Source organism: Bombyx mori, chromosome 18 (genome assembly GCF_030269925.1).
Source record: "Bombyx mori chromosome 18, ASM3026992v2".
In the NCBI taxonomy this organism is placed as follows: Eukaryota; Metazoa; Arthropoda; class Insecta; order Lepidoptera; family Bombycidae; genus Bombyx; species Bombyx mori.
Window position 1 is genome coordinate 6,561,324 of NC_085124.1, and position 27,180 is coordinate 6,588,503.

The 27,180-nt window shown below is 36.4% G+C and overlaps 3 protein-coding genes across 11 annotated transcripts in view; 1 reads left to right on the forward strand and 2 right to left on the reverse strand.

The window, feature by feature from the left end:
* The window catches only part of LOC101745340 (uncharacterized), a 35,740-nt gene that overhangs the window by 5,844 nt on the left and 2,716 nt on the right, over positions 1 to 27,180 (forward strand). For 4 of the 8 annotated variants that reach the window (XR_005245725.2, XR_005245724.2, XR_005245726.2 and 1 more), the window contains exons 2-8: positions 589 to 2,686; positions 3,307 to 4,146; positions 4,227 to 4,375; positions 4,711 to 4,899; positions 5,555 to 5,779; positions 6,436 to 6,490; positions 6,673 to 6,782. Coding sequence is in view for 2 of the 8 variants with exons in the window: in XM_062673653.1 (XP_062529637.1) it covers positions 589 to 2,686; positions 3,307 to 4,146; positions 4,227 to 4,375; positions 4,711 to 4,899; positions 5,555 to 5,779; positions 6,436 to 6,490; positions 6,673 to 6,782 (3,666 nt within the window). In the remaining 6 variants the exon portion in view is untranslated. Of the gene's footprint in view, positions 1 to 588; positions 2,687 to 3,306; positions 4,147 to 4,226; positions 4,376 to 4,710; positions 4,900 to 5,554; positions 5,780 to 6,435; positions 6,491 to 6,672; positions 6,783 to 7,515; positions 9,110 to 27,180 lie in introns of those variants that run through there. The other 4 variants (XR_009975525.1, XR_002430846.3, XM_004928187.5 and 1 more) reach the window with 3 other exon arrangements.
* On the reverse strand, positions 9,097 to 15,781 carry LOC105841945 (uncharacterized). Its single transcript, XM_012692028.4, has 3 exons — positions 15,592 to 15,781; positions 9,826 to 9,930; positions 9,097 to 9,584 (listed from the first exon to the last, which is right to left on the reverse strand). Exons 1-3 carry the CDS (start codon positions 15,648 to 15,650, stop codon positions 9,155 to 9,157), a joined length of 594 nt encoding a protein of 197 aa, XP_012547482.1. The 5' UTR covers positions 15,651 to 15,781; the 3' UTR covers positions 9,097 to 9,154.
* LOC101745570 (uncharacterized) lies at positions 15,819 to 26,972 on the reverse strand. 2 transcript variants are annotated; one of them, XM_004928189.5, is made up of 7 exons: positions 26,744 to 26,972; positions 20,893 to 20,995; positions 20,509 to 20,701; positions 17,488 to 17,687; positions 17,006 to 17,089; positions 16,602 to 16,852; positions 15,819 to 16,512 (listed from the first exon to the last, which is right to left on the reverse strand). In XM_004928189.5, exons 2-7 carry the CDS (start codon positions 20,992 to 20,994, stop codon positions 16,386 to 16,388), a joined length of 957 nt encoding a protein of 318 aa, XP_004928246.1. In that variant the 5' UTR covers position 20,995; positions 26,744 to 26,972; the 3' UTR covers positions 15,819 to 16,385. The 2 variants fall into 2 exon arrangements, with proteins under 2 accessions (XP_004928246.1, XP_004928247.1); XM_004928190.5 differs by lacking the exon at positions 17,006 to 17,089.

Consider the following 27,180-nt stretch of genomic DNA (forward strand, 5'->3'; position numbering starts at 1 on the left):
AGTGACTAATCTCACGTTTATTATTATCTTTGTATCAAATCCGAAGTTTTGATTACTATTATTTAATTTGAAAGGTCTATGTGTAACAAAGGAAGCCAGTATAATCATTAGACTGAAAAAAATGTTTAATTTGCCATTGTTTAATTTTTAATATAATGCTTATTTGAAAATATAATCCTCTTGTTGTAGCTTACAGATATTAAACACTGTATATCCTATGTTTTACTTAATACCATTTTGATGTTCTTGCTTTTCATTGTTTATTATTCTTTTAGAATTCTGTGCGGCAACTGCTATTTATTGTTTAGTTATTCAAACACGTGTTTGCATCATCTTTTTAACACGAGAGGGTTCCTAAGACTTCTTCTAGATTTACTATAAAAGTAAATTTCTCCAAATTGCCATAAGATTTATGAACTATGTGCAAGCTGTAGTGTCGAGTACCCATGTAATTTTCTTATATTCTCAACAGGGCTAAGTGACTTGACGGTGAATATAATCTACAAATAAATAGGGCAAATTGATTCTTCTGCATTGTTTGTTGGCCTAATGCTCAAACATTCTTAAGTTAAAATTTATCTTTTTCAGTATCTTGGACAAATACAAGCAATGCAATCAATGGGTGGAGTGCCTCCCCTTCCACCATCTAATGCTGCAACACTGCCAGCACCTCCACCACCAGATAAGCCACCTCCACCACCCCCACCACATGAGAACAACCAACCTTTGTATGGCAGTGTGCCAACCAAACTAGCTCCAGTTCCACCACCTCAGCATAAGCCAGGAACTTATAACTATACTATACCTACAGCAGGTAATAATATCAACTCATCCTCTACTGCAGTCATCAGCCAAGATGTGACATCTTCGGTAAATGCAGACGCCTTAAAAAAGCTTGCAGAGGAAGAAAGACTCTTTGATATTCAATTTCAGAAATGGGAGGAGGAGATTGATAAATGGCGAAGGGAAAATATTAACCACCCTGACAAACAAGCCTATAAGGAATATGAACAAAAGTTTGAAGCATGCAGAGCGCAACTGCTTGAGCGACGTCAGCAAATGAAACAAAAAAAAGCAAGCCTTTTGGCATCTGGAAATACAAACATTGCAAAATTCCAAAGCAATCCTCCACCTCTTCCACCAACTCCTGTTCGACCACCACCACAAAACACAAATCATAGTAATTTGCAATCTAAATACCAAGAAAATACCAAAAATAATTATTCTTCTCACTATGAGATTAAGAGTAATCAGCCAGGCAAAAATTCTCCCTTAAACTACAACAATAGTAATGTTAAAGATTTAGAACCACAAAATCAAATCCAAGCGAATGAAACTACAAGATATGATATTTCTACAAATGATTATAATAATACAACAGGAAATACTAATTTTCTGCCCACAAGTAACTCAGTTGAAGGTATACCTGGATTAGATTTGGTACCAGAAAGAGACAAAAGTTTGGCAGAAACTTCTAAAGTAGATTTAACAGTTGACGATCACAATGAAAGTAATACAACACAAGCAAGGCCTAAAAAACCTGATTATACCACAATTTCGAAAGGAATTGACAACATTCTTGGTGATGAAAAAATTATGAACATTCTTTCAATGGTACGAGTCACTAATGCACCAAGTTCATCTATCAACAGTACTTTATGCTCCAATAATAATCACAACTATACACAGAACAATCAAGTGAAGAGCTTAGAGGAAAATAACTACACTCAAGAATATGACAATATTCGTGAGCACTATGAAAATGATCAAGAATATGCTGAGAGTCCATCATACCACGATGATAATGCACAACATGCATACAATCAATTTCACAATCAACAATATCATAATGATCAGCAATATGGCAGTAGTCCACAATGTGATCAACAACAGCAACAACAGGGAAGCACTCAACAATTCAGAAATCAACAGTATGGACATAAACAACAATATGAGAACAATCAACAATATAAAATTAAACAATTTGGAAACAATCAACAACAACATGAGATTAAACAACAATATGGAAATAATCAACATATTATAAATATGCAACAAAATAGAAACACTCAACAATATGGAAATAATCAACACTATGAGAAGACTCAACACTTTGAGAATATTTTTCAGCAACAAAATGATCAACAGTTCCAGAATAATCAACAACAATATGGAAACAAACAGCCATATTTTAATAAAAATTCTGGCCAAAATTTCTCTATTCCTCAAAATCAACAAATTATGAATAGATTCCCACCTCCAAACCAAGTAAATGATCAGTCTCAACATCAATATTACAATAAAAATTCTTCATTTGATGGTATTCATAACAATGGACCTCGGTTTAACAATGGGCCACCTCCTAGGAATATTGGACCACCTCAAAGGTCTGCTGCTCCAAATTTAAGACCTGTTATACCTCTTCAAAGGTCTGCTATACAATCAACAAGACCACCTGTACCGACTCCAAGGCATGCTTCACTGCCATTCCTGAGAGCTGGTGTTCCACCAGCTAGGCCACCCCTGCAAGATGTATCTACAAGGCAAAATGTGGGTGATAATTACACAGGATTTCAAGAGAGGGAATCTGTTCCAAAATTACCACAAGTCCCGAAATGGGCTGAGGAGCCAATGTTTGCACCTTCAATAGTAGTGGAATATGAACACAAATCTTTAAGATTAAAAGGTAAGAAAATAATTATTGGAAACTTTTTGCATGTACCATATTCAATATTAGTATTGATGACAATACCAGTAATAGTACTATAATTTATTATTCTTATTTCATATGTGGTTGAATGAGGTTTTGTTATTTTTACATTCCATCATCATTCACAAAGCTACATGCCTCTCACTCATTTACCACATCCTTACACACTTACAATAAGTTTTTTTTTCTACACTTGAGTTTCTCTAGAAATCATATAATATGGCAAAACAACGTTTGCCGGGTAAGCTAGTAATAATATAACATTTAAATTCTAAGGAGTAATAAGTGTGATATTCAGTGAAATGAAGATCCATTTTGCATTAGGAAAGTAAAGAAAAGTCTGTTTTTTGTGATTGTGAGACAATTAAAGGTTTGTATTACATTAAATTTAAATAATATTGGTATGTATTAGATTTGTATATTGTGGTACCAGACAATTAAAAATTATAATCCATAAGCATTTATAGAGTTGACAAAAAAAGTAAGTCTCATTAGCATCAAATGGACTTACCATAATTTTAAAATAAATGTATTATTGTTATAACGCAATAAACATTTGCTGTTTATTTAATTGCAATTACTTATTTCAATTTTAGCCCGAGAATTCATTGTACCAGTACACACTTTCGACTACAATCATAAATCAAAAGATGAAGACTTAAAAAAAGATGATTTTGAAAGAGAAGTTGATGAATTATTTTCAAAGAAACCAACAACTTACAGTGAAAATATCACACATGAAAGAAAAAGAGAGGAAAGATATTCTACTGAATATGAGAAACGGCCAATGAGAGAATTTTTGCATGATGATTACAGAATGAAACCGCGAGATGATTATGAAAGACGAAGATACGACGACAGAAGAAGAGACGATCGTGATAAATTTACAAGGCGTGATGATTTTGCAAGACGCGATGACTTCGCTAGACGCGATGACTTCGCTAGACGCGATGACTTCGCCAGACGCGATGACTTCGCCAGACGCGACGACTTCGTCAGACGCGATGACTTCGCCAGACGCGATGACTTTGCCAGACGCGATGATTTTGCAAAACGTGATGACTTTGCAAGACGCGATGACTACTCAAGACTTGAAGAGTTTACAAAACGATCTGATGATTTGACAAGACGTGACGATATAAGAAGGTCTGATTACGCCAGGAGAGACGAGCACAGAGATAGGAATAGAGGCAGGGACAGAAGTAGAGAACGTAGGAGAGATGACCAAAAAAATCGCAGTCGAAGTCGCGATAGAGAACCTCGTAAGAGAGCACACAGTAAAGAAAGTCAGTCTAGTAATTGCTCAGCAAAAAAATCAAAGGAAGATACTGAAATGAAATGTATTGACAAATTGCAGCACACTATTATGATCGATGACATATTGGAACCACCAGGACGCGACATGAGGCCCGATAAATTAGTAATTATACTTCGAGGTACTTAAGTACTTACAGTTATCTAAATGAACAATTTATTAATGTTTCATTTATTTAAATTATAAAATATACACTTTCAGGTCCACCCGGCAGTGGAAAGTCATATTTGGCTAAGTTAATTAGAGATAAAGAAGCGGAACATGGTGGCACAGCAAGAATAATGTCGATCGATGATTATTTCATGCAAGAAGGAGAGGTAGAGGAGAGAGACCCCACTACAGGAAAAACAGTAAGATGTGTTGTAATAATATTTGCTATAATATTTGCTATGTGTATGTGCTATAATTCTCATGTTGTATTTGTATTTTAGTTATGTGTTATTTGTTCTACATACACTTATCACTTTTTATTATTATTCTCATTATCCTCTCGCAGGTCTGCTGGAAGAGATTTCTCAAAGAAATAAGCAGTGCCTTTGTACATAATTTTCCTATTACTCTGTACTGTGTCTTGTTTTCTGTGTGTACATAAATAAATAAATAAATAAATAAGATGTGTTGCTGTTATTATTGTAGAAGTTGTTACAATATTGTCATTGTTAAAACCTTGGTATAAATGTTTCAGATTAAAAAACCAACTCTGAAATACGAGTTTGATAAAGACTGTGAGGAGTCGTACGTGAATTCATTGAAAAGAGCATTCAAGAGAAGCATAACCGACGGGTACTTTTCATTTCTGATTTACGACGCGGTCAATGATCTCCATAGACATTATGCTGATATTTGGAACTTTGCAAGGCAGAATGGTTTCCAGGTTTGTAAAAATATTGTGAAATTAAATTAATTCTTAGGAACAACTGGGTAACATCAACAGTTCGATGTTTTTAATTTAACTTCAATTAAGTTTATTCCATTCAAATACCTGAAGTATTTTTTTTGTTATTATATTTTTTCAAAAATCTTCTCCTGTAATGTTGCAAAAATAGCCCACTGAGTTTCTCGCCGGATCTTCTCAGTGGGTCGCGTTTCCGATCCGTTGGTAGATTCTGCGAAGCACGGCTCTTGCTAGGGTTCGTGTTAGCAATTTCCGTGACGCGGATATGGTCTCTCAAGACCATCAGCTTAGGTAGGGATTTTTTTTGCAAAAATGTCTTAACCTAAAACAAGTAGGTACTACTCATAATGTTTGACAACAAAAGAGTATGCATGCGTGTGTGTGTCAAATACATGGTAGTGTGTGTAATGTTTTCTTTATTGATTTAATTTATATTTTATGCATTATTTAAAAATAAAATATTAGCGTTGTACACTTCTTCTCTATAAGTTTGGAAAATTTCATACTACTCTGTCCGCGCAATTTTCGTAGAAAGGGAGACAAAAGTTTTTGTTTCACGTATTAATATAAAGATATCCTTTCTCCCGTCAATATAGTTATGACGAAAACATAGTAACAAAAGTATTTATTTAAGGTATACGTATGTACAATGGAGCTTGACCCTCAAGTCTGTTACAAGCGTAACATTCACAACCGTACACTGGAAGACATAGAAATTATATGTACACGGTTCTTCCCGACGCCGAGTCACCACATACAACTGGATCCGACCACGTTACTGCAGAGCGCGGCCATTACGGATGTTCACATGGAAGACGTGCAAGACGAAGTTATAGCCGATGATACACGAGAAACTGAGGTGAGGCCTTCAGAAAGCCAGAGGACACTGAAGATAGACAGACCGCAGTGCGCACAACCTAGCTTACAGTGTATACACGGATTGTTCTTATTACACAATAGCATTCATTTTATTCTTTTAAAGCAGAGGCTCTCAAACTTATTTTGTCTACTGCCCACTTTGAGAATACACACACACACATACTTAAAAACCACTATAGCGAGAGCTCAGTCAGTGTCTAAGAGTCCTCCTAGATGAAATTACAAATAGCCTCCTAAGCTTCTTCACAACGCTCCCTTTTTTTTCTGGGCCTGTTGCCGCCCCCCTTTTAGTCTGCAGCGCCCACAAGGGGGCGTTATCGCCCACTTTGGGAAAGGTTATTTTAAAGTATTTTATCAACAAGTTGCTTAGTCTGCCATATATAGTAAGGTATTCAATATGAAATAAGTATTGAATACGAAAGTGTGGCGTATTATTCTAAAAATTTACTTTCACAGCCTTGGATCTGATACCGTCCATTATTTTCATAGTAAAAGGTCATAATAATAGTACATTCCCATAAATTTGCGTGTGAATCGAGTCAGTTTTTTTTGTTTGTTACAATTTAGGTTAGGTCAGGTCTAATTAGTTTTATTCCAGCTTTTTAACTAAACTAGTAAGGTGCTGCTCGATCACAGGTTGAAAACGTTTTTACTTCGAAGTGGGAGAGAATGGACGACGCCGCGCAACTAGGTACGTTCAATGGCAAATCTTAATATATTTTGATAATAGTTTGTGTAAATGTTAGTAATACTTTTGATTGCGGGTAGGACGCACCTCGCACGGGGCGGCGGTGGCTTTCTATGATTTTTATTGTAAATAACGAAAGGCGTATTTGGACATGTTTTGATAACGTTAAAGTTGTGTTGTTGCAGCGAAACTCGACGGAACCAGCAAACCGCTTCGGCCATCACAACTCTCCATGGAAGACTACCTACAGCTAGACGACTGGACGCCGAACAAGGCGACGCCGGGAAAGAAAACCGTGAGTTCATTGTTTCACTGTAACTTTTCGAATACGTTATTGAGATATCTGCAACGATATGGTTGTGGAAATGTATACATACACATTTTATTTTTGCTTGTTAAAATTATTTTTAAATGTATTTTTGTGGCAACCCTACGAAGATAACATTTTTTTTTTGTATCGTTAAGAAAAAATTGAAAAATCACGTGTTTGCGTAAAAATGCGGGTCAATTAAAATTAATGTTCATTTGTAACTTACCAATTTCATAAAGGAGGAACTCTGGCTATCCATATTTATTAGTCTGAGTTATTTTAATCATCGTTACGTTCCGTGGAGTGTACGTTATTTACTGCAATTGCATTACGTACGTACGTATTTTGTTACGACTTATTAAAATGTTAAAATTATCTACAGATTTTATAAAATTATAATACGGCATTTTACAATTTTACAACCATATCTTTTATTTAAATTTTTTAACGACGTTTTTCATATTACCAAAACGATTGAATTTCGTTATTTCAAAACGATAACATACTTTTCGTTTCAACATTTTGTTTTATTCCATTTTATGGAAGAATAATTTTGGTGGTGCATTTTAAATAACAATTATATAATATATATATAAAAATATAAAAAAAAACAATTAATAAACAATTACATTTATTTGTCACTGAAAGGTGAGTCGCGTTTTAATAATGTTATTAAAATTGGGATACGGTGGATTTTCATCATGTAAAATTGAAACAGGTACGCTGGGCGGACATTGAAGAACGAAGACAACAGGAAAAGATGCGCGCCATTGGGTTTGTTGTCGGCCAGACCGACTGGAATAGAATGACCGACCCAACTATGGGATCGAGTGCCCTCACTCAGACTAAATACATCGAACGCGTGCGGCGCACATAATATCTAACTTAGTTTTAAAATTAACTTTTTAATTTAATTCCTTGTTTAGTCGCGTTTATGACTATCTCGTTGGTCATTAATAATTTTCATGAAACGTAAAGAAATCTACTCGTAAGAAAGAAATCGGTGCGCGTGCAACTTGGTACACGTGAATGAAGTGAAACTTCTTTTTCGATTTGTAGTAATATTGTGGTTTTCTTCATTTTTCATCCTTAAATGAGATTGCTCTTGTAACAGAGAATGCTGTGTACAACAGATGCGACAACTTTATATATTTTAAATTATAGATAGAAATAAAATATATATTTTTTTAAATAATTCATTAAAATATTGAATGCTATTCGTTGCTAACGCTCGGCTGACCTGTAACAGGTATACTACGCGCATGCGTTCGAGTGCCACGCATTTACTCTCGCTCTGTCTCTTTCTAGTATGGTAGCGTTAAATGTTTAACGCAACCTTGTTGGAAGTCGCATTAGAAGTTTCACTTCAAAAAAGAGTAGGGTAAAACTATGCAGTTGTTTTATTGGAAGTATCTCAATTTTTTGTTATTGCATGCTCCATGATAAGTTGGCAGACGGCGCTCGTCATATTTCAGCGCTATCAATTCAAATAAGTACTTTGACCTCGTGTCTCAAGTAGGATAGTTTTGTTTAAGATCTCCGGTTTATCTCCAGAAGGCCGAAAGCTCGTCTGCTGATAAAATAAAAAGCCGAAATATCCGTCACTGGAATTTAAATCAGCATGCTGTCTTACGTAGGCACGCTTCGTGCTATAATGAAGCGACTAGATTTCAAATGAGAAAGAAAGTGTCGTATCGCCCGTGATTGGACATCGTCTCCGTGCTTTCAGATCGTATCAGCTACCGCTGGGCTTACAAGCTATACAAAATTTAAGAACAGTAAAACTTTTCCGTTCATAGTAAGTTAAACGAGTAAATATTTTTGTACAATTGCGTTGCGTTCTTAAATGAAAACGCGATATTATGTATGGTAATGAAGGAATTTTTTTTGATTGTTTGTGCACTGTGTGCTTTGTCCGAGGTTTTTAACGTTCTCGATATCGTAAAAGTTAACTCAAATTTGTATGTAGTTGGAACAGCGCCCCTAACGGCAAACTTAGGCAAACGTTCCTACTCCATATAAAATTGAGTTAACTTTTACGATATCGAGAACGTTAAAAACATACATTAAGCATACTGGTGGTGACGAATACTGTTTGTTGAATACTATTAAGTATATTAATTTTGTGAAACGCGAAGCACGTAATGTTATGAAATAGCCATGCAGCTCTAATAATGAATTTGAGCGTTACTGTAGATTTCTTACAAAATAGGCGTAAGTTGGTTGGGAATATCCGAATAATATTATGGTAAAACATTCAAAAGTTACCTATAAAAGTTTCAAATTGAAATAAATATCGTAGACAAATACAAGTGATTTTTATTTTTCCTTTATTAAACACACACTACACACAAAATTTATTCATAATCTTCCATTGCGTTTATGTGTCCGGAGTGCTTATAATTATCGTTGGGAAACAAATTTTCGTATTTTTGTTTGTACACATCTTTTGTCTTTGAGAACAAATCAATTCTGGTCAGTTGTTTTTTTGATTCATCATCGTCATAATTAGTTTCATACTTCTCTACGAAAGAGTCACGGTTTATCTCATCGTTTTTTTCATCGCTTTTTGAATTGGTAACACCGGTTTTGTCGATTTTTTTTATTGCGGCTTTTGATATGTTCTCTTCGCCTTCCCTGCCGGCCGACATCACCATCAATGGAGGCGTTGTCATATCATTCATGTGATCTTTGATGCATTGTTGAAGAATATGCAGGAAAAATAGGAAGGCTAACAGAGTTAATGCTGACATTGAAGCATTGCTTTTGAAACCGGATCCATAGTTACTAAAAAAAAAAGAAATTATCATTTTTTTTTGGACTCTGAATGATTATTTTAAAATACATCAAAATCTATGTTTATTTGGTGGCTTTGGTGGTAAAATTATCGTTATTTTTAATTACGATAGATGGTTTTTAATTCAATCAGCTATAACTATACAGACCTTTTAATTTATTTTTGTGTTTTAGTCTAGTTTTTAGTATTGTTAGTTTACAAAAAAAAAAACGACAGACTAAATCTACTAACTGCTTAGTTGAAGTGACGTGGCCACTGTGGTCATGAGGTGGTCCGGACGGTTCGTATGCGTAATAAACATGATGGTCGTGCACTGGCCCGGCATGTTCAGAGTACCTATTCATAAACAACACGAAAAATTTGTAATTAAATAACATTTTCTGTTTAAATTACTAACAAATTAGTTTTGTTTCGAACATGAATGCGTATTTATTATCAAAAATATTCACTGTTCGACATACGAGGGCGGCACTGAAAATTTCGGGAATTAACGAAGTGACACAACATTACTATTTAAAAATGTATTTATTGCTTTTCGAAGTATTCTCCGCGAAATTTGACACATTTTTCCATACGATGGAACCAATCATTGAAGCAACCATTCCATTCGGAAGTTAGGGTCTCCAAAATGGCCGTTTTGTAGGCGTCCACAGCTTCTTCAGGTGATGAAAATCTCTGTCCACGCAATTTATTCTTTATTTTAGGGAAAGTATAGAAATCATTAGGGATTAGGTCGGGGCTGTACGGCGGATGGTCTAATAATTCTATGTTTTCTTGCTCTAAAAACTCTTTTGTTCTGTGTGCGGTGTGAGAACTCGCATTGTCGTGATGGAGGATGATGCGGCGGTTGCAGTTCTCTTTACGGAGTTCAGAAACGACCTGTGGCAAACAAATGCTAGCATACCATTCTGCATTAACCGTTCTTTGTCCCTCAAGAGGAATAGTCGTAACATGGCCGGTTTTGGAGACAAACGTGGCCACCAATTTTTTTGCAACACTCCGTGAACGAACAATTTTTGTTGGCTTTAACTCATTTTCGAACACCCAAACTCGTGACTGGTTTTTTGTTTCGGGTTCGTACGCGTATATCCAGGATTCGTCACCTGATACAATGTTGTATACAGCATTTGAGGATCCTGCGTGGAATCTTTCGAGAGTTCTGACGCACCAAGAAACGCGAGCCGCTTTTTGCTCTTCACAGAGCGAATGCGGTATCCATCGGGAAAACAACTTTTTTACACCTAATTGTTCATGCAAGATTATTTGTATTTGACTCATGCCAATGTCTAAAGTTGCCTGAATTTCGCGGTATGTCACATGTCCTTCTTCCTCAATCAGCTTACGCACAACATCAACGTTTTCTTGGGTGACTGCAGTTTTTGGACGACCTTGACGGGGATCATCACTGAGCTTGACACGTCCACGTTGAAACTCAGCAAACCAGCGATAAATTGTGGTTTTGGATGGGGCTTCATCACCAAATGCAGAAATCTTCCGGTCAACACACTGTTTTTGTGTTAAACCACTTCGAAAGTCATAATAAATCATCGCTCTTGAATTTTCTCGAGTCAATTCCATTTTCTCAACGACTAAACAAGTTTGACAAAACCTCGTGACAAGACCGAGATTTTTTTTAAAATAAATAATTGGTATTCGATTTTTAAAACCAAGGAGTTTTCAATAAAAAAGTTTTAATATGACAGGAACAGTGGAAGTATTCCATTCCCGATACTTTTAGTGCAGCCTAGTAGTTCTTTATTTGCGTCACCGAGCCCGGTCTAGGCCTCTTCAATTACTTCCTGCTGCGGCTTGTTACATCGACATACGTGTTCATTTGGCTTTCATCTCGGCTTGGTATTTTTATGCGATATGACGGTAACTTTTCTGGCTGTAATCGCTTCTGATTTTATCAGCGAACTCTGCGAATCTGTCTGTTACTTTCTGTTAAGTCTGTTCGTATATTTTGCCTGTTAACATTGGTTTAAAATTCGTTTACACTTATAATCCAGAAGAGCAGATTTGATATACAGTGCAGTCTAGCTGATTTCTTAAGTGCGAAGAACTTTTTCTTATGGTGCGGCAATTCCAATGTGTGTCCCTGCAATCTTCCGATACTAGAGAGCTCTGAGGACTTTGTTTCAGATTTAGCCATCATCGCTATTTTAACATCGTACCACTTGCCACCGTGACTCATCAATACCATCTGGAAACACTGCGCTCATCCATAGTTATTTTTCGAGAGAAAGACAAGATACATTTTTTGTCGTGTATTCAGATGAAACTTGAGATAAGTATTCAGCAATAGATAGCAGCTTTTTTTTTATGATTGAAGGATTACTGACCCGGATGCCTTTCCAGTTTCGCCAGGACTGGTAGGCGAGCAAAGGCTCGGCCAGGAGGGGTGGGATTTGCTAACAACTGCCCGAGCGCCTCCGAAGGAGACCTAACAACTCAAGAGCAGCTGCTTCGCGACTGAATCTACTACCGGATCGGAATCGTGACCCGCTGGGAAGATTCGACGAGAAACTCAGCGAGCTGATTCATGGGTTAGGTTGTACGTCGAACTCTTTGTCGAGTTCGACGAGTACAGTTACCGGGGTCCCTAAGCTTGCTCTTAGTGTTAGAGCTGAAGGCATCTAATGCAAAGGTTATTGGATCTGATGGATCCGTAAGGACGTGTCTAGGGCGTCGACGGTGACTGGCTCCTGCGTGATCAGGATTCGGGGAGTAGTCAGCGGCGGCAACGATAAGGCTATTATCATGACGCATAGCCTAATCGAAGTACCGTTCCGACGCTGACTTCATGTATTTCTGGATTGATTCGAGGCTCAGGTCGTCGTGTAGGTCAACGTTCCTCACGAACCACGGAGCTCTGACGGCTAACCTGCAAAAGCGGGATTGTAGAGAGAGGAGGGTGTCTATGTGTGTGCGGGCCGCGTAAGCGAACACCAACTTCGCGTAAGTCATGACGGGTCATTTTACTCCGCTTACAGATCATGGGGTAAGATAGCAGTGGCTACGCCCCTGACATTGCTGACGTCAATGGCGACAGTGACTAGTGATTTATTTACTAGCTAACGTTTGAAAAAACCCTAGTAAATATCTTAATATTTCACTGAGGCACGTTTCATTTATGAATTATCTTATGTGACAGCCGACTTAAAATTATTGATCGAAATCTTCTAAGTGCCTAAAGCAACATCCCCAGGCTCCAATGCGATTTTATCTTTTGGAAGCGACGATAGTGTGCAAGATCCTTAATTGATTCCACCATCAAAGAAGACAAAAAAATACAACTACGTTCATTTGATAGCGAAGAAGAGACTCTGCAATAATTGAGAACAAATCATCTAAATTCCGTACAAATTTTTCACTGCTGAATATACGAAGAAATTTGTCATCAAATTAGGCCAACACCCACACTGTGCAGATGAACAGGGCTAGTTTTTTAGGAGAAGCTTACAAAGGATTTAAGAAAAGAGATGGTGGCAAATATAAGCCGCGTGTTGAAAGACCTAAAAGAGCTATGAAGCCAAATTACTCGCGTACTAACTTGAACGAAGTTTCAAAATCTAAAAATGCCTTGTGTTTGTCTGTGCAGTACAGACGGAAAGCGTGTATCAATTCATATTTTTTTCTTAAACCTAAAGAACTGGGATAAAATAGGCGTTTGTGATGGCTGCTGCTGTCTGAAGAGGACAGAAGAATAAAAAGGGTGGCCTTAGTATTTTTCTGCATTTTTCTGAATTGCTGAAAGGTAAGTATGCAGACTGTTCTTTTGAAATATACTTTATCTGGGTGAAGAGATTTTAAGCGCTGGACTAAAGAAAGAAAATAAATTAAACATGATGTTGAAACTAATACACCACTATTTTTTACACTGAGTAAATCAAATAGAGCAGGACATGAATCAAAGTTTACGAAACTAAAAAAATATTTAAATAAAAACTTAGATAGATTTGGTTCCGAAAGTACCTAGCCATACTTAGCCATAGGGCGGGTTCAAGTAAGTTTCATGTTGAGTTAAATATGTGTTATGTGTGTGTTGTGTTATGTTTAACCTTAGTTTTTTTCCAGGAATGTTTTTTTTTGTTTTATCAAAATGCTACTTCTTATAGATAGGAGATTTCAAATTTGCAACCACGGTATGTCTGCCTACGAAGGCAATGATTTTCTTTTCCTATTTTTTCTCGAGGCTATTTCTGACTGCAAAATGTAAATCAATGTTAAGGTATCCACAGCGAGGATATATTTTGTTGGAGGATGTTATATATTAATTTTTTATCGGTTACTCTCATAAATGTGATTAGTGGAAAGTTACATGATTAAGATAATTTATTACAGTCGTAAAGGACAGTGAAATTTTTTTTATTCCAGACCTATAAAAATATTGAGTGTAATTAGACGAACGTCAGAAAGTCAAAAATAACTTTATGAAAAGCGCAAATAATTATCCTTTTTATCAAAGGAAAGATAAGGAAACAAAACCATTCTAACTTAACCAAATCATTTACCACTGAAAAATCACCACAAACCTCTTAAATGTCAATGAAAATTTTAACGTCTTTGCAGTCAGAGACAGATTAACTACATAAATGCAGCTGTGAATGTGTGGTAAGCTCTCACTAACGAAAAATCAGTGCAATCGCAGATTTAAAAGGCATTGAATATAAACTTCCTGAATACATGTACAAAATTTGGCTTAAAATACCTTTGTACCTTTAGAATTTTATTGTAATTTAAAACCTGTCATTCTCATCTAAATATACATTGTTTTCTCATTTTCGTGGCAAACTGAATATTCTTGTGATATTAAAATGAACTGAGGTAGTGACACGAGATCGATTTTCTGTGACAGCAGTACACAAAGTGGGTATATAGCCAAAATAAAAATCTCTAAACTATCAACTTTGTATCTATTAGTCGAATATGTGTTTGTTGGCACATTTGAAACCTCCTCGTTTGTAACAAAAAAATATTTGGCCGTCCGTGTATTAAATATTCGTCGTAAAAAGGTGATCAACGCACTAAAGGAAAAAATCCCGTCCAAAGGTAAAATATTTTATCTATGGAACTGAAGATCGCACTTGGAACCAAGCTGCGTACTTTAAAAGATAACTTGGCTCTTATGTTTGTAAGTGCCGCGGCCGTACCTATAATTATTTAACCGATGATTAAACAACAAATAGGGCGGCAAACTCGGAGATTTTTAGACAGCACACAAAAATTATATACTCTACTTTTTAACTATGGAGTAATATTTTAACAGTTTCTCAATTACTCGGTAAGCTACACAACGTGACTATTGTTTCGCTTCAGTGATAGTTTGATGAGGTCAAATCTGTCAAGGAGTGACTAAGTGTGAAAACCGGCACCAAAAAACATCTACCCAAGTGATATCGGCACAATTGATACAATTCTCAACAACACCGTGTGCGCGTACAATTTTCAACCACACAAACTTGGCTGGAAAATGTTTCTTCTTTGAGATGAAGACTAGTAATCGTCTAATCAAGATCTGAATTCACTTGATTAAGAGATCTTAGAGACTATGGCATGGTCTGCACGACATGATAGTTAGTGGCCCCTATAGAATTCCTTAACATAAAATGTTCTACGGAGAAAGCGCGTGTTTGAATCGTTAACTGCTTATAAATTTTAAATGATTGTTTAGAGGTAAATGGAAATAATCTTGAGTGAGCTTCATGTCTCTTAAATGATATTATATTGATGTTTAAACTAACACACAGCACATTGATGAATATTTCATGTAACAGAAAATAAACAATGTTTTCTATGTAACAAACAATAAAATAAAATAATATTGATTTACTAATTTGAGTTGTGTTTGTAGCAATACTAGGTTACTAGGTACTAGGTACCTAGTAGGTTATTTTTAAAAAGTTGGACAAACAAATGTGAGTTTCTGAACAAATGTGTTTTTTTTAAAAACTCCGGATGTATTACGGTATATTAATTTTAATTTTTTCAACTAACCTTTCAACCATTTGCTTGGTGTCTATACCCATTTGAGACATAAAATTTTCCAACGCCATTTAGTGTCACACGACTTTTTTGTTGAATTTCAAAGATTTATCTGACACTCGGGTGCGCACGTTTGCATGGATGCATTGTTGGCACGCTCTGGTTATCGTTACGATTATTATAACGGATTTCTGGGTACTGTTCCGAGATAATGGCGAGAATAAAAAATAAATAACACATTAATTTTAAATATTTTTTTTAATAATTTACAACAACAATCACACAAGGACGTCCACAAACACACAGTCGCACATTTTTTTTAATAAATACTAATTATTATGTGATACATTTTAAATTACCACATAGAATTACTTTTTACATCAGTCATCATTATTAACGTAACAGGCAGCTTACATAATTGTTTACAATATAAAGGAATTGTGTCAATTTCATATTTTATTTTACGGGGAGAATCTATCTAGGTCAAAGCTACTGCTATTAAATCTCGCCCGGCCAAAGATCTCGGTTTTTACTTTCTAAAATAAATTAAATAAATTAATAAATTACTAGGTGCAAAGCCAAGTAGAATGGAATAATTATGCATCTTATTATAACGGGGCATATGCCTTGTTACAGTAAGAAACCATTTCATATCACTACAAACCATTTCATGAAACTAAAATGTGTCATTCTACCAACAGTTAAAAGATCAAGTAATTTTCTGCAAAGTTAACTGTCTTCATTTTAAGTTTCTAATCGACATTTCATTCTGAGCGTCAAGTTTCAAGGTATGTATGAGCTGTAGATTAGACTTCATTGCACTGTAAATATAATTGTCGACAATCGACCCCTGAACGGCCTTTTCTGCCTGCTTCACTGAACTCTTCGAAATTAGCACCTGATTGCCTCTCCAAAACAAAACTTGCTAAATACCTATAATGATATAAATTAAATAATTAATATTTTTGACTTTAAAACACTCAATCATGTGATTGAAGCTTATGAAGTATTTTTCAACTTACGTTGCCATTGGACAGAAGATGCTCTTGGGACCTATGTCGGATGAACATTCATTTGCAGCATCGCACATGTTTTTAAGATGGCATTTGTCGTTGCTTGTCAAGAATGACTTCAAGTATGGCTTGGACATGACAAGACCGGCGATTGCTGCATCACTAACAGAATCCTTGCGGCCCATTGATCGGGCAGCAAGTGATCTATGAGAGAATGATGCCTTGAGAGCATCCAGAAGGTTCATCACGATGCTAAAGAACTGTAAAGGAATTGAAATATGTAATTTTCCTTAAAGATTTGGATCCTACAAAAATTTACAAAATATTAAAATATTTGAAGATACGAAGTGCTCAAGCACTGATAAATAGTGAATATAAATAAATACATTAAAGGGTTAGGATGGGTAGCGTACCTCTCCAGCCTGCTTTGCCATGGAGGCGACCTGGTCGGGATCTTTTGCACCGAGTACCGACGACAGAATGACAGCCAATATACCCTGAAGCAAGCGAGAAGCGATGCCGTTTCCGTAACCAAAATTTTACTATTTACACTATTAGGAATACCTCAAAGAAATGTATGTGGATACAAGGATTTAATAAATTATGATGTATTTTCTATGAGGTAATCCTTTTTGTGTTGTATTGGTTATTTGTAGTGGAAAACTAAATCTACGATGAAATGGTCCATGGAAATTGGCTTAATTTGGGTGAGGATAAAATTATTTGGTGCCTTTTTACACTATTGGGAATGTTTGCAAAATAGAAGTATCTACAAATCTGTTATGGTTAGTATTTTAATATTGATATGAATTAAAATATAAAATGAGCTACATACTTTATACATCAGAAATAAATAATAAATATATTTTTCGTGATAAGGATATCAATTGCCTACCTGCATTGGTGAAGATCCATTGTCGACTTTGTCAATGCCATCTGTAGCCGCTCCACCACCGAGAAGAGCGGTCAGAATTTTTAGACCCATAGCGATGAAGTGAGTCCAAGGAGACGGAGCTGATGATTCTGTGTCCAAGGTGTCGCTTTTGTTGGGGCCCGTGACGCCACCGTTGACGAAAAATGTTTGCAAAATTGAGGCTTAAACAAATAAATTATTACTGTATTTTCGGATCGGTTTATGAATGAAAAACATGTATTGTGGCCATAAATACTGTTATTTCTTCCGGAAATCGTGGGTTGATCTTTGTTACATTGCTATCTATTATTTTGACTAATAAATATAAGATTTAAAGTATAAGATTCCCTCCCACTGAACTGTGCAATTTTTATAGAAAAATTGCCCACATAACCAGACCTAACATATTTTCACGATTAACTTGATGAAGGAATAAAATAATAGAATAGGAAGAAAATAAAATACAGTAAAGTCTGCTTCTGTTGCATTTATTCTATCTGCTTCTTTTCTTTTTTTCATACTTGAAATGTGTACGTAACCTATTATTTGCATGAAGTAAAAGGCTTATTATTATTATTATTATTATATATAGTAAAGTGAAACCAGTCACCGAGGAGCGTTACCACGTCTCACTAGTTAGTTACATAAAGTCTGAAACCGTATTCTGTCTTTCGATCTTATTTGAAGTTATCTGTCTTATCTGTTTTAATTATTTCTTTAAAAAAATCATACTTATTTTACTGGTGAGCATTTAGAGCGCAGGCAATGTCCCTCCATCGCAACGGAATTGTTAGGTTAGAATTTTTAACTGCTTAATTACACATTGGTTTCAGTGCGTATTTTGTCTAACATGAAATAAAAACTTAAACCGGTAGATTTTTCATAACTTAATTATATTTTATAGATCGGGGGAATCTATCTTTAACTTTATAACACAAAAAAAATATTAATACATTCATTGGAACTATATGGTACGATGTTGGAAGCAATACATATGCATTGTTTATTATTAACATTATACTTATATGCCTAATGCTTAATCTTGACCTTGGGTAATTTTTTATTAGTTTAACTTCTAATTTTTTACAGCTACCTACAGCTTATAACAATTTTGGCGGACTAGTATCCGAGACCAAAAGTGCCGCTGCGAATGAAGTTACAAAGACAATATAGCAAAGAACAGTTTACAAGGATGGCTTTTCGGTGTGTGATAGACATGTTTCCATTCAAATGGGCGTCCTCTTGGTAGCATTCTACAAAAATGTGATCGATTCGAAATTCTCTTATTGATTTTATCATAACACACAATTGTAATGACATCAATTTCAAATTATTCCCGTAAAGAGGGTATCGGAGTCGCGTATCTGTTGTAAATCTGAACACCCCATAATGAATCACAAAAATCACTGCATGACAACACGGGTGTTTGGTATAATACTCGCGTAAAATGTTGAAGAATCACTGCTGCAGAATTGTAAGAAGATATTTTACTAAAACTGTAGCTTAAATTCTGTAAAGTTCACAAAAATATATGCCAATTTAAACTTGAAAAAAATCTGAAATGTTATTGCTTGTCGGAATGTCTTCTCCACTGGTCGCCAAATTTAGCTTAATATGTTGTTGAATCTATGCCACCGACTATCTTGTTTTTTTTCGCCAGGGTTGGATTTTTTTTTTTTTTTTTTTGGTCAGGAGGAAATCGCCGGACTTCCGCCCTCCCCTGGGGATGAAGGGCGGGGCATGTCGGAGTCGAACTGACTAAAACCTCCTGTCGCTCAACAACCCGCGTCCGAACCTCGCATGAGACAGAACCCATGAAAAGGCAAAGGGGGGAAAGTGAAGCGTTTAGTGCGGAGCACATCTCTCCCATCACCCTCCCCCTCGGGACGCCGGACTGGCGGTCGTCGGCGCCACGACCACCAGCCCTCTCGGTCGGCAGGCTATCCGGAGCCCGCCTAGATGGCGCCGGTTAGAATGGGTTATCCTACGGAATACCCCGCTGGGTCAGAACCAGCGTGGGTCGAGGATAGTCGGCCTTCCATCACCCAGATGCTCTTGCGTAAAACGCGTGCAGAGCAGCTTGCACGTCGTCTTCTTAGGCCCCCTTCGCCGGTCCCCAGACCGACATGTGAAGGGGACCCGAAACCCTTAGAGGGCCAGGGCTTGGGCGAGATCCGCCTCCCTGGCCCCCGCCCGACGGCGGCGGGCTTGCGCGTCTCTCACGCGCCCCGCCGCCTCCTTCTGCGAGATGGTGCACTCGCAGAAGTCGAGCATCGCCTTCCACGACTCGTCGTCGCCGAGCATCGATGCCACAACACTCGGCAACGACAAGTCGTTTCCTATTTTTGCGACGAGGACACGGCGCCACCCCTCCCATGCGGGGCAGGCGACGAGCGTATGCTCTGCCGTGTCCAAGTCGCAACCACAATGGTGGCACTCTGCCGTCGGCTCGGCTGTGATCCGGTGCAGGAACTCACCGAAGCAACCATGCCCAGTGAGCACCTGCGTGAGCCGGAAAGTGAGGCGTCCTCTGTCACGATTCACCCAATCCACAAGGACCGGGCGAATCGCCTCGACGGTCCTACGACCAGCCGAAGGATCAGCCAGCCGTCTGGACCATGACTCCAGCACGGACCGCCGAGATTGGGCCCTCCGCGCTCTGACCACACTGGGGCTGGGACGCGCCACGTCCCGGGCACGAAGGTCAGCCCGCCACTGATAGTCAGCGGCGAGCGCCTCCGCTTCCAGAACCCAAGGCGGCGTCCCAGCCAGTACACACGCCGCCTCAAAGGAGATGGTGCGATAACCACGGATGACCCTGACCGCGATGGTGCGTTGCGGCCGTTGCAGCAGCTTCGCCACCCCCGCGGCCAGGGACTGGCCCCACACAGGTGCCCCGTATAGGGCCATTGATCGCACCACCCCCGTATAGAGACGGCGCGTCACCTGGGCCAGGGTTGGATGCACTAAATGTAATCGATCTAATGTAAAATAAATACTTACATAGGAAGTTTGTCCATGAAAATCCATCGGAAATTGAATTAGTTTGAATGTCATCTAGATCATCTAGGGCGACTTTTTTAAGAGCGTTTGGTTTTTCAGCGAATTTACGTTCTTGGACGATCTCTTCCTGTTGTGGTACTGGCAATGAGTTACTGTAGTATTGTGGACCATGCGTTCTGACGTTACTCGTCACCTGGAACATTGAAATTAATATTGCACTGATTTATTGTTATCGCCTGAAATGCTATTTCATGTTTTCCATAACAATGTGGCGTACCGAATAACATTGTTAATATTAAAACATTTTTTTTAAAAGAGCACTCGATATTGTAACGGTTAAAAGTTGAAACTTGGGAAAGACAATTATTTCAATTGTATAGGTACCTGTGATATGAGTGGAAGTTGTTGGGGATATGCGATCGTCTGGAGGATTGTTGATGAGCAGATCAAGGCCACTAAGGCCCAACCTGTGGTTTTCGAATACATCCTGTGGACAAAAAGATCCTGTGTGATATAACGAATGTGACGACATATTTTATTAAATAAGTAAATTTCAACAACAGACAACAAATCAAGCTTAGGCCTTGATGTCCAGATGTTTCTTTCCTCTAGAGTACTCTCATAAACTGTAGACGCAGAATTAGAAAGCGTTCTGATGAGTGAATCATGCGAATTGATCGCCTGCTTTTAGAGTAGCTAGCTTAGAAAGTGGTTCCCTGCGTTGCCTCTGTTTTTTATTAGTCTATGCCGTAATCTAAGGACGCAATTTCTTAGCAACTAAAACTTTAAAAAATATTGAATGAAATAAATGAAGCTAATTTTTACAATATCAACTTGCGGACAAATATGTACTTTATTAGGTAAAAATTGCATTATAAATTCTTATATGCATTAAAATTATTTAAATTGTTAACCTCCTTTGGTTTGTGTAGTAAGTCTTTTACAGTTAAGCTTTTCACAAATAAAGATTATTATCATTTTAATTAAATTTAATCATGTGTTCTAGCTGGGCGGATACGCACTTGTCCGGTTTACAAATGTTTAAATGGTTACACTAACTCTTCAAATGCAGGTGACCCGGTCTTCACTAACTGTAGTTTGGATGTCAACTCGTCGCCCTCTTAATAAGGTGCTAGTTATATAAATTGACGTAAATTCTAAACGACCGTTAGATGCGAATGGGACCACTTTCTCTGACCGATAAATACCTGATAACTCTAAATATCACGACTTTTGTGGTGATGCTAATTTGTTGCATCACTCACACACTAACCAAGTAAATGAAATGTTGCCCATTCAATAAAGAACTATAGTGGTAATATTTATGTTCGATGCAAACGCAGAAGTAGGTATGTGAGAATTATCCAAGATTCACCTGTAAACGCATCTTATAATAGTACTATTAGTATAATAGTAATATCCATGTATTTTCATTTGTTTATTTCTCGCAAACGTTTTATGCGTACGAACTTATTTATGTTTAAAAAAAGGATGAAATAAAATCTTTTTGAAAAGACCTTTAATGGTATTTCTTGTGGTTTAAAGTTATATACACAACTATACTCAAGATATTAATTTATAGGGTATGGATACATTGTTCGTATTGACCTCTTGACCCAGTAACATTGCGAGTACATTTATGACGTTGGGATATATTGCAAATCACTTTCGATCTATACGGAACTTTATTTCTCTTAACCATATATGTAGTTGCTTATCTTAGTCGGTTTACGACTAATTATTAATCTTACTTTTTTGTGAACTTTGTAATTTCGGAAAGTGTACCTGTCCGGAATTAAATTACCGTATTTTATTCTAGGTTACATTTTTTTTTACAATTCTTTAAATTCCTCAGAAAACACGCATAGTTAGGTGTTAGTTAAATAAAGATTTCCATTACTAAATAAAGCATTCTCGGCGTCGTGTGGCGCATAGCAATCATGTCGATGGGAGAAAGCAACGCGGGCCGATCGCGTGTGCCGCAGCCGCGCAAGGTTATCGTTTTTCTAATTTCGGAGTGAGGACCCAGACCTGTTATTACGATGGGTCCAACTGGTTCCCTACTTTCATTGGTAATTAAAGATGAAAAAAATACGGTGACTTTCACTTGAAATTCAAGAGTCGGAGGGTCTGAGCTCTCAGCTTTTGTAGATAGATCTAGAAGCTCTTGAATATTAAGTCAAAACACAGATTAATTATTTTTATCGTTTTCGCGTACCTAAACTTGGATAAAAGGTGTGTGTGTTAACTTGTTTTATTTGTTTTTTCACTCGTTTATCGGTCCAGTGTACAATCCGCTTTCTAAAAGCAGCGGCTTCGACCGCTGCGTGCTTCTTACGCGGATATAAGTATAAATTGATGTTTTTTTCTTAGTAATTCATTTTAATTCTTATTTCGTATAAAACTACGATTTTAACACAACCATAATGTTATATTCAATTTAAAAGCAAGCGCTTAAATTAAATTACTTTTATTGGTTTAAAATTCACTTGTAAGTAGACGATTTAGATATCAAATAAATTTAATAAGGTTTTTTTAAGCGATTTAAATTCACAAAATGTTAACAGTAATACATCACTACCGATGCAGTCTACATATTTAAATGAAAATTACATTAGTTAATAACATCGAATTTGTATTGAAGTAGTAATTTGAAAAAAATTACGAACATCAAAATAATTTGAAACTATTTTTTTTTATTGCTTAGATGGGTGGACGAGCTCACAGCCCACCTGGTGTTAAGTGGTTACTGGAGCCGATAGACATTTACAACGTAAATGCGCCACCTACCTTGAGATATAAGTTCTAAGATCTCAGTCATTAGTGCTTCACGGCAGAAATAGGCAGGGCGGTGGTACCTACCCGCGCGCACTCACAAGAGGTCCTACCACCAGTAAAAAGTATTTATTCGAATACAAGAAGTCCCGTAATTATTTTAAATAAATTTGTTCATAGGTTTATTAATTAATCGTTGTGTTAAACCAACAATGGAAGCATGTTCCAGAAACAGCGGCGATGTGTACACGGATGCGTGCGTCCACGCTGACCGTTAACGCGGCTTCGATGCAGATCAATCGTACGGTATATGTCGATTGAATGCACATGGTTCTATTCGCGACAGACTCACCTACTTGTATGGTATACATTGATGGGAATGAGATATTGTTATTTCGATTTCTCTCGCTTTAGTGTTACAGCATTAGACAGCATAATCGCGAAACGAACAAAAGGTAGTATTATATACATTTGTTTAGATTTACGTGACCAAACTGCGTTACTAAAGTAGTAGATAGAGTTGAAATTTGCGAATAAGTACTATAGAATGTATAGAAATTCGAAAAGTATTAAATTTTTAATATAAACGATACTTATAAAAAGGGTTGTGTTAAAATACTTGAAAACACCCCTTTTTGATAATTTAAGTTGGTCCTAAGATTAAGTCTGTATTTTTTTTATTGAAGATTGTCGATTTCCATCTACTGATTAAAAAATCTAAAACTAATATCGCTTCAGGTAAAATTCAAAATTATGATATGCCATTGGAAATTTTAAGGTGTGCTGGTACCAAACTCTTTTAAATATTTATATGACCGCGCCTTAGGTTCAAGAACAAGGAATGCGACACGGCTTCGCCCGTGTTCTTTTGTAGTTAGGTAATTGTACAATATAAAATAATTAAATATAACTCTATAAAAATTATGCCGATATTCTATTGCCTGAAAGATGCTTACCTGGCTATTGCGACTTAGGGAACGTTGAAAAATATGATCAGTTGCAATATAAGCAATAACGAATTCACTAAGACGGATTATCCAGAAACTTGCAAATATTTATCTGATAATCACTTTGTTATTTTACTGTTAACGAATAATATACAATCTAGCAGATCGAAAATGTTTTTTTTTTCTTCAATAGACTAACGCCGCTTTTTTATCAAGAGCCTCTCGCTCTTTGCCTCTCGCTAGCAACTTTCACTTAAAAGTTTTTTGGATACTCGAGTACAAGAGCATCAGAAGGCGCCTTCAATATGAAATGATGACACTAATCATTAAAGTCATTTAATTTAAATTAACCTTTTGATAATATATTTTTTCTTCGAGCTTTCTATTGCATAATGAAGTGTATGTAAAACTTTCCAATGATATTAAGCGTATAATCATGAGTCAACTATGGCTATAAAAATCCGACACGCGTTCCTTCTAGACACGAGTTTTCTGTCCGTTAAATTTCAAAGTTGAGCTACCCTGAGCTAACTTGCTTTTAGTAATGATAACATTTATAATGTTGAGAGTGATACATGAAGAATCATATTCTTTCTAAATCTTCCTTACAATTAGAAATACACAGTTTTCATATGAAAATATTTTGTTATCAACAACCTGATGTTACTATTGAAATGGAATTATTAGTAACGTGTTGCTCTATGAAAATATTCCAACTAATTCTTGTCGTTTTTATATTTCTTCAGTACATTTTTCTTTAAATTTTATTGTGAAATTATGTGCTTCTACGATAAATTTTTTAGCGTTTTAAATTCCTATGTTAAAATGCAGTACAAGTAAATCACACGATAGTGTTTTACTTCGAAAAGAGAAAACAGGATGACTTAACATTCTCTGAAACGCATCATCACAGTCCAGTAGCAAGTAATCAGATATAGTATGTACTAGAAACATACGTGTTTAGCGTTGCCGTGCAAGTCCAACTACCGGCCATCGCACGTGACAGCTTTCATAGTGATACTTTCAATTCGTATGAATAGACCGGTGAAGTTACTATGAATGATTCGGTTGTTACAATAATGCAAATGATAGACACAAAATTGGCGGGTTAATTTTTTAAAATTAAAATCAGTAATTTATTTAGGTTGTTTAAATAATTTCAGGATAATAAATATAATTTAAAATGTTATACCATAATTAGTGTTATAGTATATAGATATAATACATAGATTAACTCATTTATGTAGTTATCAAATAAAATTTAACGGACGGTTTCCTACGTCCAAATATTAAATATAAAAAAAAACGCATGTAAGTTCTGTAGGAAGCAAATCAGCATAATAATACCTTATTGTTATGTCAATCTGTTACTCAAGAACCTATTGTTTTCCCAGGCTGTGTCCAATCCAGGGTTGAAACGCGATATATTTGTCTTAACAGTTTAGAAAGTGAAGGCTTATATTTACATGTGTTAAAGCGCCTAGCGAAAATAATGGCGAGTGCGAACTGTTTGAAAGAGCCGTGAAATTCTCAAAACACATTTCGTCTATATGGTGTTTGAGACAAAGTCCAGATTTCTTTTGAACACGGTTATGCAACTGAAAGTCAAGACGAATTGTTTCCGGTCTGCATTGATATTTGTTTAAGAAACTTTCCATTTTTTAAATGAGCGTACGTATGTGTATGTGAGCGGTTTGTGACTAAGATCTGTCTAATTCGTAAAACATTTTTTGCTTATAAGTATAAAACTGAATCAGTTTTAATGTGAGTCTGAATTAAATACATAAGGCAACTAAAGAATTAAGCTATCATTCATTACAAGTTGTTTTGAACGATTACTTTTGTATATTTTCTAATGATTAATTAAAAAAAAGGGTTCAAATTCCTCACCACCTGAAACTTTATTTTTTAAGTACCATTATACTGAATGTTTAGCGATTGATGTTATCTTCGATCATCGCAGTAAGCAGCCCAATTGTATTCATAAATAGGCAAAATAAAAACCTTTAAAAACCTTTAAACTTCTAGTTTTCTAATAAGTATATGTTTAGTTTAATTCAATTTCGTTAACTTTGACTAATATTCTATCGTTTTGAATACACGGCTTTCTTTAGATCCGGCTTGATCGTAATCCAAAACGGATACTAGTTATACCAAGTGTGTAAAAAAAATATTATAATAATAAAGGCCTCTAATAACAAATTTAATGTTGAAACTCATCTAATTTGTACAAAAAAAAAAAAAAGTGTGATACGAAAAAAAATCATCATGAGAAAGAAATATTTCTAATATTATAATGTTAACACAAATTTTCTGGAGATGGTATAATTATGGTTTCGATATTTTTAGTATTATATTATCCCGCTAATTTTATTATGTCCAATTCCACTAAATTAACGGCTTCACCAAATACACTTTTGCAACACCTTATTCCCGTAGTCCCTTTAACTTTCACGTATCCCGTTGCTCTTCTGTCGCACAGATAAACACTATTAGAAGGGATGTGATCTTACCTTTATTTAATACCGGAACTGATATCACTGAATCACTGAACACAGTCTTCCACAAGGTAGCGCTAAAATGTCACCGGTGAAAGTGCGTGTGCGTCGTGCGAGAGTTTGACTTGCAATGAGTGTTGCGCCTTGAACTTCACTATATATATAAGATGACCCAGTTTATGGTGGCAGCGATTAACTGTGCCACTTGGTACCCTTGCCCACGTATCCAACTTGTTCCCATCTAATTGTCTCCACTACGAACCTTGTCAAGGACGCTTTAAGTTGTATCAAAATTTACGAAAGATGCATCTGATATCACGTAATCACACGCCTTTTCAATTAGTCATCGTCTTTAAAGTTACGGCCAGTGTTTTATTTTTTTCTTCTATATCCTTTTCAGTTTTATCGTTACTGTAGTGAAATATAACATTTAAAAATGTCAATCAAGTCGT

Coding starts and splice junctions, on each gene's coding strand:
- LOC101745570 (XM_004928189.5), bottom strand. CDS start 20,994: ATGTATTCGAAAACCACAGGTTGGGCCTTAGTGGCCTTGATCTGCTCA. Junction 20,702..20,892: donor AACTTCCACTCATATCACAG/GTACCTATACAA, acceptor TCAATGTTCCAG/GTGACGAGTAACGTCAGAAC. Junction 16,853..17,005: donor TGGCAAAGCAGGCTGGAGAG/GTACGCTACCCA, acceptor ATTCCTTTACAG/TTCTTTAGCATCGTGATGAA.
- LOC105841945 (XM_012692028.4), bottom strand. CDS start 15,650: ATGGCGTTGGAAAATTTTATGTCTCAAATGGGTATAGACACCAAGCAA. Junction 9,931..15,591: donor ACCAAGCAAATGGTTGAAAG/GTTAGTTGAAAA, acceptor GTTTATGAATAG/GTACTCTGAACATGCCGGGC. Junction 9,585..9,825: donor CACGTCACTTCAACTAAGCA/GTTAGTAGATTT, acceptor TTTTTTTTTTAG/TAACTATGGATCCGGTTTCA.